The sequence below is a fragment of the Anguilla rostrata genome, chromosome 12, assembly GCF_018555375.3.
Source record: "Anguilla rostrata isolate EN2019 chromosome 12, ASM1855537v3, whole genome shotgun sequence".
NCBI lineage: Eukaryota > Metazoa > Chordata > Actinopteri > Anguilliformes > Anguillidae > Anguilla > Anguilla rostrata.
This window is the reverse complement of record NC_057944.1, coordinates 25,398,008-25,412,686: the sequence shown is the minus strand read 5'-3', so window position 1 is coordinate 25,412,686 and position 14,679 is coordinate 25,398,008. Positions and strand designations below refer to the sequence as shown.

General features: G+C 45.3%; 1 protein-coding gene and 1 long non-coding RNA gene across 2 annotated transcripts in view; one reads left to right on the top strand and one right to left on the bottom strand.

Moving 5' to 3' along the window:
• Nucleotides 1-9,321, bottom strand: part of LOC135235475 (protein jagged-2) — a 38,764-nt gene extending 29,443 nt beyond the window's left edge. The window contains exons 1-2 of the mRNA XM_064300916.1: nucleotides 8,884-9,321; nucleotides 3,777-4,136 (exon numbers count right to left, since the gene is read on the bottom strand). Coding sequence (XP_064156986.1) covers nucleotides 3,777-4,136; nucleotides 8,884-9,039 — 516 coding nt within the window. The 5' untranslated portion in view covers nucleotides 9,040-9,321. The remainder of the gene's footprint in view (nucleotides 1-3,776; nucleotides 4,137-8,883) is intronic.
• A 211-nt stretch (nucleotides 9,322-9,532) lies between these two features.
• LOC135235479 (uncharacterized) lies at nucleotides 9,533-11,192 on the top strand. The gene is made up of 2 exons (XR_010324383.1): nucleotides 9,533-9,674; nucleotides 10,733-11,192. It is a non-coding gene; the product is annotated as an uncharacterized LOC135235479 (long non-coding RNA).
• The last annotated feature ends 3,487 nt before the right edge of the window (nucleotides 11,193-14,679 follow it).

Sequence of the window (14,679 nt, the reverse complement as noted above, 5' to 3'; positions counted from 1 at the left end):
GTACATACACACACACACACATCCTTAAATAAACACACACACGTACATACAAACACACGCACACATCCGTAAATAAACACACACACGTACATACAAACACACACATCCTTAAATAAACACACACACGTACATACAAACACACGCACACATCCGTAAATAAACACACACACGTACATACAAACACACGTACACATCCTTAAACAAACACACGCACGTACATACAAACACATGCACACGTCCTTATATAAATACACGCACGTACATAAAAAACACACATGCACACACCCTTACATAAACACACACACACACACAGACTTACGCACATTTACACAAACATATAGACAGATGCACACTTATACACACACACATACAAACATACACACACACACACACACACACACAAATACACACATACATACATACATACATACATGCATACATGCATACATACACACTCGCACACATACATATGGATAAATATACACACACCCATGTGGACACTAACGCAAACATATATACAAACGTGCACACATATACACTTAACATACACATGCACATACACACACGCACACACAGACACGTTTTTGTGCCTCGGATGCTCATATTAATGTAAAGCCTGCGGACTCAGATTTTTGTAACACTTGGATCTGTGCTTTTTCCAGCTCTAACCACACTTTCTGACCTGAGGCCAGATTCAGTCATAACTTAAACACACACCTGCGAATTAATCGCTGCAGGCTTGAATTAGCAGTTCTGGTTTTCCTGCCTACACAGTTGAGCTGCAGATCTTTTTTGATAAGCTGGGGAGAAATTAAAGTTTGGTCCAGCACCAATGTAGTCTTCTACTCATCCTTTCTGTTAATGTGGACATGACTTTGGACTTTAGATTTAACGAGCCACAATTTACTTTTCATTGTATGTATTCACTTTCATCCCCTACCAGTAGGATAGTTCTCATTTAGCATTCTCAATAAGTTCCATCTCCCTCATCTCCAACTGGCTAGCACAAACCTCTGTCACACCCCATTGGCTGGAACACACATCTCTCACACCCCATTGGCTGGCATGAACCTCTTTCACACCCCACTGGCTGTCGGAGGAAAAGAGAGCTCACCATAGGGGCTACTGCTATATCACTCTGATAAATTGATCCTAAATTGGACAGGGCTCAAATCAGTAACAGAAGCAAAACATTTACACGCTGCTGATAGGTCAAGGAATCATACACAGACCCTTATACACTAGCAAGGCAGGGAATATGTAAAAGTACTGCATGTCCTTTCTAAACCGAGGTTATATTCTTATAGCACAACTGAAGGACACAGGCGTGGTCCAGACTAAAAATTAGGAGTGTCAATAAATACTAAAGGCAGGATTGAAAGTAGAAAATCCTCAGCCACACCCCCATCCATAACATCTGGACATCTGATATAGAAAATGATATGGCATTTTCTTATGCAATAGCTAATAGAGATCTAAATAAACTAAACATATAAATAAATCTAACCATCCTTAACTCCTCTCCACACACAGAAACCAACGCAGGCCGATTTCATGGCCTGAACTTGCCATCAAAACCCAGCCAAATCAATCAAGCCTTCATCAGGGAATCTTGAGAATATTGTTATTCCAGGCTAAATCCACTCACACACACACACACACACACACACACATGCACTTCACAACATTTCCCTGAAGAGATTATAGAAGATGAAGACAGACAGAGTGAGTAAGAGAGAGGAGGAGCTCAGATTCTCTCAAAATGACTCTGTTCACCTGTTTGCCCCCTCACCTGGGGCTGTGGTATCACGATACCCCACAACCAATCCCCCCTTCAGTTCCACCCCTCCCACTCAAAAGCCACACAAAGATAGGTAGATAATGCAAGTCTTTCAGTCCCTCAATTCCCCATAGAGATCCATTCATTCTTTCTTTCTCTCGATTCTCCCTTCTCCCACCCCCCACCCTACTGCCCAGCCCTGAAACTGATACAGATTGGCTTTCTGGGAGAGAACTTTCTCACACTCACAGCAAACACTCACACACTTTACTGATGGACACTGAGCTTCATAATGTTTGGGGAAAAGCCATATTTTTCTTGATTTGCCTCTGTACTCCATAATTTTAGATTTGTAATGAAACAATTTGTATGTGGTTAATGTGCACATTCTCAGCTTTCACTAAAGGGTATAAAAATTCTACATTGTGAAAATAACAGAACTTTTTATATGTAGCCCCCCATTTCAGGGTACCATAATGTCAAATGGCTTTATAGATGTTTCTGATTAGTCCGGTGAGTTCAACTGCTTTTTACTGCAAGTATAAAAGAGCTTTCACTATCTAGTCTTGATTCTAGGCTTTTGATTGCCTTTGGAGTCTGTTATTGGCGTTTGTCAGCATAAGGACCAGAGTTGTGCCAGTGAAAGTCAAGGAAGCCATTATAAGGCTGAATGAAACATGAAAAAAACAGAATCTACCGTCTGGAACATCATTAATTAGAAAGAGAGCACTGGTGAGCTCAGCAATTGCAAAGGGCCCAGTCGGCTAAGGAAGAACTGAGCAGAAGTCAGCATAAGGACCAGAACAACGTCTGTTTATTTTTTCCTCTATCCTCTGAAGGCCATGTTAAGATGATACGTTTCGCCGGGAGGAATTCTAATGATGAGCGCATCCATTCCAGCCGCCAAGGATCCTGCCCGCCAAACTAAAGCGCCATTAATAACCAGCGCGGCGTAATAAAGACAGTCTGCCCCCAGCTCACCGGCTGGGAAAGCACACAGCGATCGATCCAGGCAGAGCGGGGAGAGAGAGAGACTGGCTTATAATGGTGTAACACTTAGCAGGTGACACTTGAATGAGAGAGAGAGAGTGAGAGAGAGAGAGAGACAGAGAGAGAGAGAGTTGTGAGGAGTTAAGGCCATTCACTGCCCTGTGCGTTACGTTTATCCTACTATGTGTTGAGATGCACTCGTGTGTCTTCCTGTGTCCATCTCTGTGGTGCTGTTTGCAGTTATTACGCATTATTATACCACAAGGCACTACAGATACTGACAGCCTAAACTGTGCTGAACTATATTAGTATGCTGTGCTAAACTGTATTGTACTGAGCTTAAGGATATAGAACAGGATTTGACTATCAATGCTGATAAGCCATCAGTTTGCAGTTAGAAGTTATTGTGTTGTAGTGTGTGTGTGTGTGCGTGCATGCGCTTGTCTCTGTGTGTGTGTGTGTGTGTGTGTGTGTATGTATGCGTATGCATGCTTGTGTGTGTGTGTGTGTGGCTCTCTGCAGTGCTATAACCTATAGTGCCAGGTTCACTTGTTTTGTTTTTGCCAATCGAAAAAATGTCAGGAGCTTAAGATGGCGTATTGTTCATGGTGCCATCAATCACAGTGCAGCAGTAGCCATTGCCGCCAGCAACACTAAATCATCTCTCATTTATACAGACTCGAACCAGGCTCGCCTGTGCCCACTCAGATCAATGAGACAGGACCTGCACTTAATCAGCTAGGTGATCAGAAAGAGCTGAGGGCCAATCAACCTTCAAAATACAACCCACCTGACACAGCAAACTGCGGAATGCATCAGTAACTGACTCGCATGGCCAGAACTTCATTTTATAAGGATGCGATTTGTGGGCGGGGAAGGGCAAGCAAAGGGGAGGAGCCTGCTGGGTGTGACTGAAGGTTTGGCAGATGGTTTGGGAGATACCCACTGACCCCTTGTTAATAGATTGTAAAACTGTAGCCATCCACAGCAGAAATACTATGCTTACCGGCCAAGCGAACTTAAAGGGAATGACAATGCGTCCACTGCTACTGTCTCCGCCGCCTCCTTCTTCTTCTCCACCCCCTGCTCCGGCTCCTCCCACTCCGTGGCCACGATGACGCAGGGAGAAGGAGTTCCCACCCAGAACATTGGTACTGCCAGAACCAAAGGTGCAGACACCGGTGGGCGCTACCCGTGCCTGGTACTCCTTGAGGCAGGCGTGGAAGAAGGTGTCGCATTGGTCGCTGAAGGAGCAGCGCTGCCCTCCGGTGGATGGGAGGTCGCAACACTCCCCATTCTGCAGCAGCCCTTGGGAGTTCTGGACCTGCCGGATCTGCAGCTCGAACATGCCTACTGCACACACCACCTGAGGGAGAGATAAGAGAGCACACGTTAGTGAAACACACACACACACTGATACACACACTCACACACACAGAGTCCCCACAGGGGACATGACGAGGGCTGAGGAGAGGAAGTGAAAGATGAGATAAAGAAGGAAAGCAAGGGATGAAAAAATGGTTTGATGAAGGGAAGTTGCGGAGAGGGACAATGGGTGAACGGTTGAAGGGGTGGGAGAGTGAAGTGTATGTATCGATGTACAGAAAGAGGGGGGGGAAACATCAGTCCTGTGAGGCATTAAAAATCACTCACAGTAGCCCATCAGTTCTCACAGAAATAAACTAAATTCACAGAACTTATGTACCATTTATGCACGATACACTTTAAAGAGTGAAAGGGGGGGGAGAGATGGGGGGAAAAAAGGACATTCTTCCAAAATAAGAGAGGAAAAAATGGGATCCCTCCATCCTACTGGCACATACAGTTAATCCCTCCTCCATTTATCTTACTCTATCTATCTGTGCCTTCATCTTTCTGTTCCACTTCAGCTAGTTCATCCATCCTTCCCTCTGTTCATCCTGTTTCTTTCACTGACTTTTTCTTCCAAACTCATCCTCAAACTCATTCTCCCCTCCTATGACTCTTCCAACACAGACAGACAGTGAGACAGACAGCCAGACCGACACAGCCAAGTTTTCCATTAGAGGCACTGCAGGTGACTCAAAAGGTGACTCAAAAAGATGCTTAATCCTTTACGGTGTGAGATCACAAATATGTGATTAGAACGTTCTTAAATGAACATTCTAATCGTGATGTAACAATCACTATTGGTAACTGAAAGCAAAGGAGTTCTAGAAACACTGACTTTAAATTTTGAAGAAAAAAAAAAAAGTCAGGAGTCAGGTGGAGTGTCACTGTCACCTTCCTAAACTCCACATGCTAAGAGCAAGAGCTTATATGTTCTGTGCAAGCATACTTTCAGCGTGCACACAAACCAAGGCACTGAGAACTCTCTCCTGTTTGTCAAACCTGCTGCCTTCTTTTCACCTTCCTCCTTTATTCCTCTCTCTCTATTGCTTTATCAGTACCCCTCCCTTGCCTGTTGTCCCTAGCATCTCTCCAGGGAGGGAGGACAGGAGAGTGTCTCCTGTGTGTTTGCAACCTGCTTCCTGTCTTTTATTCGATCTTTACTTATTTATTCATCTCTCTCTATCTCTCTGTCAGCCCACCCCCCCCCCTCCTTTTCTCCCATTCTGTCTCTGGGGAGGAGAAACACAGAACTCTGTCCTGTCCCCAACACGCTACCTTTCATTCCTCCTCTTTCATTCATGCTTTATCTCTGTTTATCTCATTCTCTCTGTATCAGTCTTCCTCCCTCCCTCCCTTTCTCTCTGTCCCCTCTCCAGGGAGGGCAGAAGAACCTCTTTCTTCCTCCTCCCCTCCACTGTCTGTCTGAGAACAGGCTGTGACTTCTCCCTCCCTCCCTCTCTGGCTCTTCTTCACTTAATTGTTCCTTTTTTCCTTTTCATCACGCCGCCCTGCCCTCCTTTCTCTGCCCTTTATCCTGACCCTCTCCCCCAGGCACAGGGCGAGGGAGGCACACCTGCCCCACTGCCTGCTAACAAGCCCCCCAGAGAGGAGCAGGGGCCGGGTGGGCAGTGTGTGCGTGTATGTGTGTGTGTGTGTGTGTGTATTGTGTGTATGTGTGCGTGAGAGTGTGTGTGTGTGTGTGTAGTGTAGTGTGCACGTGAGTGCATGTGTGAGTGAGTGTATATGTGTATGCGTGTGTGTGTGTGTGTTGGGTGGGGGGGGGGCAAATGTTCGCATTTGTGTGCTTACATTTATGTATTTATGCATATGTGTTTGTGCATGGGGGCGCATGATGTACATGTGTGGTTTGGGTGGCAAGTAACAATGGAAAGGTATTGATCTCTTCCTCCCATGGAAGTAACACATACGCACATGCACACGCACATGCACGCACGCACGCATGCACGCACACACACTCCAGGACTGGACTCAGAGAGTTTGTCAGTACCACCAGCCTATTGTCAGTGCAGGGCATCTCAGCCCATTCCAGGTCTACTGTTGGGGAGCTAAGCGCTCACACATCAAAGGGACCGCAGAGATAGAGAGACAGGCACCCCATTCTCCTCCTCTCTCTCTCTTCCTTCACTTTTTCTCCTCCATGGCCATTCCAAACATACCTGCGTTTCAGCACCCTCCTGGAGACTCAAAGAGCCCCATCCTTCAGTACAGCATGCCTGTAACCGGTCCCTGAACCCCAACACAGCCCCAACCCTCTCTCCATCTGCTGCTGCTCAACACCACTCCATTTCACACTGGCTGAACAACAGTCTGTGAGCGTCCATTTAAGAATAACCATTTTGCTGTCACTGTTAACACCTGCACTCTTCTACACTAACAGAAAACCGCTTTACAGTAACGTGATCCACCGCTGTGCACTAGTAAGACAACACTACACTGAAACCCACCGCACTGAACTAAACATGGCCATTCATTGCCACTTTCCCTTACATTAATGTTCAGCGACCAACATCACATGTTGGCCCAGACGCCAACCTCCTCCCTATGACTACCGGCCTTCAAATAATGTAGCAGCAGCACTACACTACATACCCTGTTCAGGCATTTAAGGGCTTTTACACTAAACTGCGACTGTGCGTCAGTGCAGATGTGGGCCATTGACGCATGAACCTGCCCTTCACACGCGTGCGATGAGCCACAGGTCGCTCTCCACCTCGGCACCTACCTTAATGCTCACGGCTGCCACGCATCTCCCAGGCGGGGGCTACACTTCAGTGGTAGCTCAGGCGAGCTTCCTCCCCATGTAAAGTGCTTTGAGCTCACGAAAGGTCCAACATAAATGTGACCCATTATTGTCATTATTATTAGACTATCCTTTACATATGTGTACTGCACTGCTGTGTGAGGCAAATGACACACACCTGCAACATGCCCTACCAGTACTAAGCCAACCTGCCCCCCCCCCCAGACATGTGGTCCCTGTCCCATAGGGGATCTATGTTTCCCTGCACCTGGAGAACCATCCAAATTTCTCTCAAGGTCAGGATAGAAGAGCCAGAGAAAATCTGTCGGAACTCACCGCCATCAATCAACCAACTAATCAATTAACCAAACAAGCAATCAATCATTCCACCAATCAGATGGTAAATTAAGTGACACATCAACCAATCAATGAACTTTTCAGCCAGTTAATGCATCCTTCTTTCCTCAACATCAAGTTGTGACTCTTTATTGTCCCAATTAGGGAAATACATTACCAAAAATTCATCTGCAATCAATCTACCTCTTCTTTTATTGTTCTACTTAATGCATTGCTCTGGTCATTTCTATCTAGCTTATGCAGATGGGCATGCCACTGGTATGTTTTCACTTGTGACATGTGCACAGTCATTTTTACATATGATACTGATGACATCAATGATTGCACTAAAAATGACAAACATCATTGGTCATTTTTTCAAAGAGTAACATTCTTTAAACTGTTGTGGCAGAAATGTTCATGAGGATGACCAGAAATTTAGCAAAAAATATTCTGCATTGGCAGTTCCATCCTGATACTGGTCTATTCACATTAAACATAAGCATATCATAAGCATAAGCATATGTGGATTTTTATTTTTATATTTTCATATTTTCATACATTTCATACATTTCATACATTTCATACATTTCATACATACATACATACATACATACATTGACACGTTAGCCCGATACAGCAAATCAGGATGACACAACACGTCTGATTATCTGTCATGGACGGAATTTCAATATGCGCTGCTGCTTTGTGAATAATGCACTTCCATAAACCAGCAGTGCACGACGCCTGGCCCCCGGCCAGATAATTTGGCTGGTTCACTTAAGGGACCGGGAGTGGACGACAGAGCGCATTCATGGCGAGCATTATTAAGAAGATTGATTCTGCTTAAAGGATCACTGCACGGGAGTCAAAAAGCAGACAGAAAATACAGCAAGCCCACCCCCTCTCCCGCTCTGTCTCTCTCTCACACACAGACACTCACAAAGATCCTACACTTTTGCAACGTTCTCATCTATGCAAGTAAACCCATGTATGCGCCCGAACCGCTTGGCGAAAACAAAACGGAGTAGACAGAATAGAGAACAGCTTCCTCTTGTCTGAACACTCTCCCTTCACACAACATTTAAGTGTTTGCCTTCCCTTACCCCTACAATAGGTTTGTTCTGTTCTGCTAACTAATAAACAAAAGCTTCGTCTACTTACTGCATACAATGACATAGACACAGACCGTGCCTTGCTCGTTCCTATATTTGTTTTTTTTATTTCTCTCATTACAGTTAAAACAATGACTTTAGCGCAGCCCCAACCACATCGTCTGGGAAAAAACTACACTTAAGTAATTACATTTAAACTACATACAGAATTTAAGTAAATGCGCTCTCTCGGTCTCTGAGAAAATGCAAGACAAAACTATAGACTATCTTGCGTGCAAATGAAAGGGAAATCGCATACAAAGAGCAACAAGTGTCCAAGCACAATTGAAACCACATACAACAGATATGGGACAACAGGTGGAGAAGATCTAAATGCAGACAGGACGGACATCTAGATAAAATAGAAAGAGATATAAATAATGTTAGTGGCCTTGTTTAGTTCCAAGGGGGGAAATACATCAACTAGTCACAAAAACAAAGCCACGGGGTTAAACAAGCGCTCTGAAAATAGCGCCTAATCGGCGACTTACCTGTGACTGCAGGGCGAGCGCGAGCAGGAAAATCACGGGCCACCGCTGTCCCAGTCCCCGGTCCGTCATCGCTGTCCTCGCGGTGCTCTTCGTCCGACTGTCCCTCCAGGTTTGCCCCTCCTCGTCGTCTTTCTCCGTCTCGCCCTCTCGGGACATTTGATTTCGAGTCCTTTTCGGACACGTGCGTGTTTTACCCCTTTCACACCGACTCCTGCTCCTCCGCCCTCAGCTTTCCGAAGACCATCTCATTCCACCGGACTTTGAGTGACAGAGCACATATGTGGGTAAATATGGTCAGTAAGGTGCCCCCACCTCCCCACCCCTTTCCCCCTTCCCCCGCTTTGTTTTCCTCTGTTGGTGAGCTGTCCAGAGTGGGTGTCCGTCTCGGGGAAAAACACGACCCCCCTCCTTTCCCTCCACCAGTCGTTAAGAAGCTTTGATTGTCCGACCTGCTGGCTCACTGACTTGAGCTCTCATCCCAATTACTCACTCTCGCTCGCTCCCTCTCTCTGCCCCGACTTTTTCTGTCGTTTAACCCTTGTACACTACGCCTCGCGCTCTGTGCACATGGCTGTCCAACGAGACCCCGAGAGGTGGTTGACTGACCTGGAAGTAGGCGCAATACGCGAATGCTGCTAAAGAGGAAAAAAGCAGAGTGTGTTTGAGTGCGAATGTGGGAGAGAGATATGAGGGTGTGTCCTCGCGTTGGGGATATCCGTCGTCCTTTCTCGTGTGCACTGCATCTGGCAACGGAGGCGGTCTCTGCCCCTTGGGCATTTCAATCGAATAAGGTAGCCTTGTTTCATTTTTTAATGGTAACGTGCTTCTCGTAAACACTACAAATCGTTAGTATGATCGACAGGCTATAATGTCTCGAATTGTCTCTGGGGTCTGCAATATCAGTAGCCTACAAAAGATTTGCGGTTTTTTTCAGATTCAGGTGTATTAATGTGCTTTGACATTCCCGCAACTTGGAATTCGTTAAATTCACTTTTAGTTGGAAGAATGGAATTCTCGTAAGAAATGGATCAACGCCTCCTTAAATGTGTATGCCTACTGTCTGGATTCTGTCTTTATATTATAGTGACAGAGGTTTAGCCTTGGTTGTTTTAGTTTACGAGTTTTTCTCGCGGGCTTGGCTTGGTCGCAATTATATTGTTGAATAGACTAATGACCCGATCTGCATTTTAAGCCACAATGAATCTCTATTTAACATCAAAGTGCTCCCTCACTAATTACATATGTTTGTCAAATAAATGACAATAACAGCAGACGCGGCTCGTTGTTGGATTTTCTAAAAGGGGCCTCGGTTATGAAATGCCTCGCTAATTGGTGGTTCACAGAAACAGCCAGGAAGGAAATGCATTCAAAAACATTAATATTTAGGTCGACTGGGGGAAATAACACAGGTGCTATTTAGACATTCCTCAAGAGTTAGCTCTAAGTTTTGAGCCTCTTAATTGAAAAATAATAATAATCATTTACTATGCACGCGCACGCAGAGAACCCCCCAGCTTGCCAAATAACGTTTTATTCTATCCACCAGCTGTGTTCGCGTACGCATTTGTACAATCAAACCTGTTGAGGCAGCCTAACATTCTTCTCCTGTGCTGCGAGAAAGGGGTGGAAAAAAACTACGACATGAAGAAGCCACCCCTCTTCACTGAATAAACGCCATTTCGTTTTAGTTTTTGGCTCTAGTTTTTCTAAATACTTTCCGCATCTAGCTGGTTCCTGCCTGCACCCGTACATTCAGACCGGAGAGTCGCACAATGTCTCTGCTTTATGCTTGGAATATAATGAACCAGTTTTATTTGAACCCGCTCTCTCTCTCTCTGTCCTGGGATAGACTTGCTGCTGACGCGGACGTCCCGGGCAACGGATCGTTTCTCTGCTGTCTTCGCAGTGCGGTGACCCTGGGTTAGAACAGAGGGCTCTTCAAGCGACCAACGTTGATTAGCATATAGCACCAATGAATAGAGGCATGCACTGAATTTCAATCTAATCTCCTCGTGGATCAAGGAATTAAGAGTCACTTCACTGATTTTCTTCCATTAGTCTGCACGAGGGCAGTCTTGTTTATTTAAAGAAGTGCTTTTTGTCCAATCAGTAATTATCATAATTGCTTGCTTCATCAATCAATACAATATCCCAACGTACAGTGTCCAGGTGAAGGGCGCCATCTGAAGGAGGAGGTGTTAATGTCACAATTATGTTTTGAAAACATTTTATCCCGTAATTTACCGCACGCTTTACATCAATGTAAAACAATGTAACCAACGATTTAACAGATTACAATGAACAAAACATCCTGAATCTTTTCGGCTCACAAACACCAACAGTAGGCTACTCGCGCGCAGTTGCCTACGGCAAATACATCAATGTAACTAATTTAAATAGTCTACAAACCTTGTCCTCGTTTCACCCCAAAGAAAAACGGACAGAATTAAACAGATTGCCATTGCTAGTCGGTGCTGACACAGCGCTTCAGTGAAGACCTGCTCTCAGTCTCTCTCAGCAACAAACCTGACTTTAATTTTGAACTCTCAACAGGCCCACCAACAATAGTGGCAAAGGCCAGTGGATTGAGAAGAAACAGTTTACTGGACCAAACTTGAAATAGCAGACACAAAATGAAGGCTGCGACTCCACAAAGTGTGGCAGAAAACATGCGTCCAGGGAACGTACAGGTTACGCAAATCCTAGCCAAACCCGGTAATCCAAAATAAGCGCACGATGATTTTAGGAGGAACCTCAAACAAAACATTGTTCTTTGAAGAAAGGCCAACGCATTCTTTCCCTCCCAACAGAAACAAACCCCACTTCAAAAACGAGTAAATCATATCACGTTGGCTTTAAACATTATCCCTTTAACCTGCAACCTTGTCACTGCTGACCAGAGGCGTGTGAATCACCAGAATCTCCTTTGTAACATAGACAGAGGTAATCGGAGATCACAAGAAATATTAGCTACTTGCTTTTGAATGCTTTCAATGTATCATTCTTGGAGGCGAAGGCACATACATCACTTCCAGTTTGGTCCATATTCACACAACCTAATCATAACAGTGTTTCTAATTTTTCAAGTTATGGTGTATTCTCTTATTTGCGAGGACACGATGCGTCTTCGCTAAAGTCCGATGGAATGCTCTTGATGTTTCAATCTTAATAACATGGACACAACGGAGGTGGCCCACGCACGGTCGGCAGATAGTTGCATTTATTCCTTTGCTGAAAGGCCATAGTGTTGGTGAAAGGGAGTCACCAGGCTTGTCGCCAAGAACTCCAGACACCGATGCGTGCGTGCGCGCGCACACGCACACACACACACAGTCGCACGCATGGACTCGCCCTCAAGGCGACCCGGTAGCTGAGGTCAGCACTTTCTCAAGCAGAAGGCCTGAGAAACGGAAAAAAAAATGCATTTACACCTAAAATTATTTTGACCTAAAAAAAAAAAAAAACGAAAGAATATTACACTGGCACTGTATGATGGCACTGGATAGAAATACCTTACAGGGCCCATAATTATATATATTAACCTGAAATAAACAATTTTAGGGTATATATAGTATTCGCAAAGTAAGAATCTAGAAAACTGTACAATAGACTATTTTACCCATAAACTATAATAATAATTTCAGTACAAGCCTGCACAAATGGTGATTGTGTTGCCCACTGGCATGGTCCGGATTTGACCCAAGACTGGGCTCATCCATGCACCACTGCGTGCTGTCTAAACCATGTGCCACCCAGAATGCTTTGAGACTTCATTCATACCAAGTGAAATTGTGAAGTAATACAGTTTTTTTGTTGTATTAAGGAAGGATGTGAAGAGTTTTAGTAATTACCCAAGATTTACTGAAGAGGTTAACTGATTCTAGATCAGCGCTTGGGGCCAGACTGAGTGCTGTGGGCTTAAATCAAATGTTTGTATTTGATACAGACAGTCACAGGATGCCCAGAGAGGATCCAACCCACTAACCCACTTTAAGCAATAACAAGTGAATATTTTGCCATGGTGAAGAATTACAAGAGTTTAACGTTTACATGAACAAATTGCTCACAAACATTTCTGACCCCTCGCACAATACAAATCACAGAAGGCTGCATGGTCTGATTGGATGCTTCAGGCAACAAATAACCAGGAAAATATTTTACCAAACAAACAACCGCGGTTTTCTGTCCAACCGAAATGACAGACTTCTGAAAATTTAAACGAGGCTTCCTTTAAATTTCCCGGAGGATGCAAAGCCTCATTCTGTCTGGCCAGGGGGACACATAAAAGAGGCAAATCTGCCCTCCAACATAGTGCGCAAACCTCAGCAGCCCATCAGACATGGTAGCTGCAGAACCCAAGAAAGAGGGAAAAATCCAGATGGCAGGAGAGGAACCGCTGGCGGAAAGAGCGTGTAAACAGACACTGAAAGCAAGATGCTGCCAAGTAAACAAGACCCCCCCCCCCACGCTCTGAGCCATAGCCACCTCTTCTTGTGGCTCTGCGCTGGCTCACTTCAAAAGGCTGACTGCCACGGAGATGGGGGACATTTTTTCTTACCCCCCCCCGCCAATCATATCAAACAGCCAATGGGAAGGAAAAAAAAAATACATCAGCCGCTCCCACTCCACCCACCGAAAGTTGGCTGCTGCTTCAGAGCCGCCGGCATTCAAGACCGCTGGAGAGACACGAGGACGCACGGCCGACCTGCAGCCGAGCGGGGGACCCGCGTGACGGCCCCATCGCTCACCGCCCGCCGCGATCGATGCTAAGCTAATGCCATCCCCAAATCTCACAAATTTCAGATCTCATAAATTCAGGGCGGCCGGCAAATTGAATTGCCAGGAAGCGGCGAGCGGGCGGACGGCGATAGGAGATGGCGCCCGGAGCCCTAGACAGAGGAGCCAAAACGTGAGGACACGAGAGGGTCTGAAGAACGGAGCAGAGGACTCAGGAGACGGAGAGGCTGGGCTTCAGCCTCACTTCGGTATCATTCCTTCAGTTTGTCAGCGCTTGTCTGCATGTGCGTACAAAACATAGATTAAGTGATTGCTTCACACTACCAAGATTCCCTCTATAGCCTCAAACATTTGGAAAACTGGTCGTGTTGCCAGCAACACAGACCAGCCAACAAACTGCAATCTGAATTGCCATGTCGCCTTTGAGTCATGATCCCACTGGTTTTCACTTAATCCCACAAACATACCAGGCCTCCGATTTACTCAAATACCATCAGAAGTGGTAGTCAGGATGTTGATGTATAACAGTGTTTCTGTATTAGACAGTTTATGTGTACAGGCTGCCTGCAAATGGTACACCTGCCATAATGCAAAAATGAAAACAGAACAGGGACAAATTGATTATACCCAGCCTCGTCAACATCACTTTTCATATATTTACTGCAGATTACTGCTGCTATACTGGGTAAAAACTCAGCAACAATGAAGACTGCATGGAAATTCAAGCGCAGTCTGATAGCAAAGGATTGAAAACGTGCCGGGGAAATGATTAATGTCAGTCATTGAACGACAGCAGTGATGGATGAAGTTCTCTCGTCAGCATGCAGGAACATGCTCAACACCCTGCAGTGTCCAGCTTCTGCTCCACTGCTTAAAGCAGCAGTTCTGCCAATATGAACAAGGCCGACAATTCATTTACCGAGCAATCCTGAACGACCAGGCAACCGTCACGCATTAAGTCTTGTGAATAATGAACACCAGTCGTAATTACAAATCCATTTCTACCAAATAAGGGTCTCCAAAGTAAACCCAATGAACACTGCTGTGCAATGCTAATGA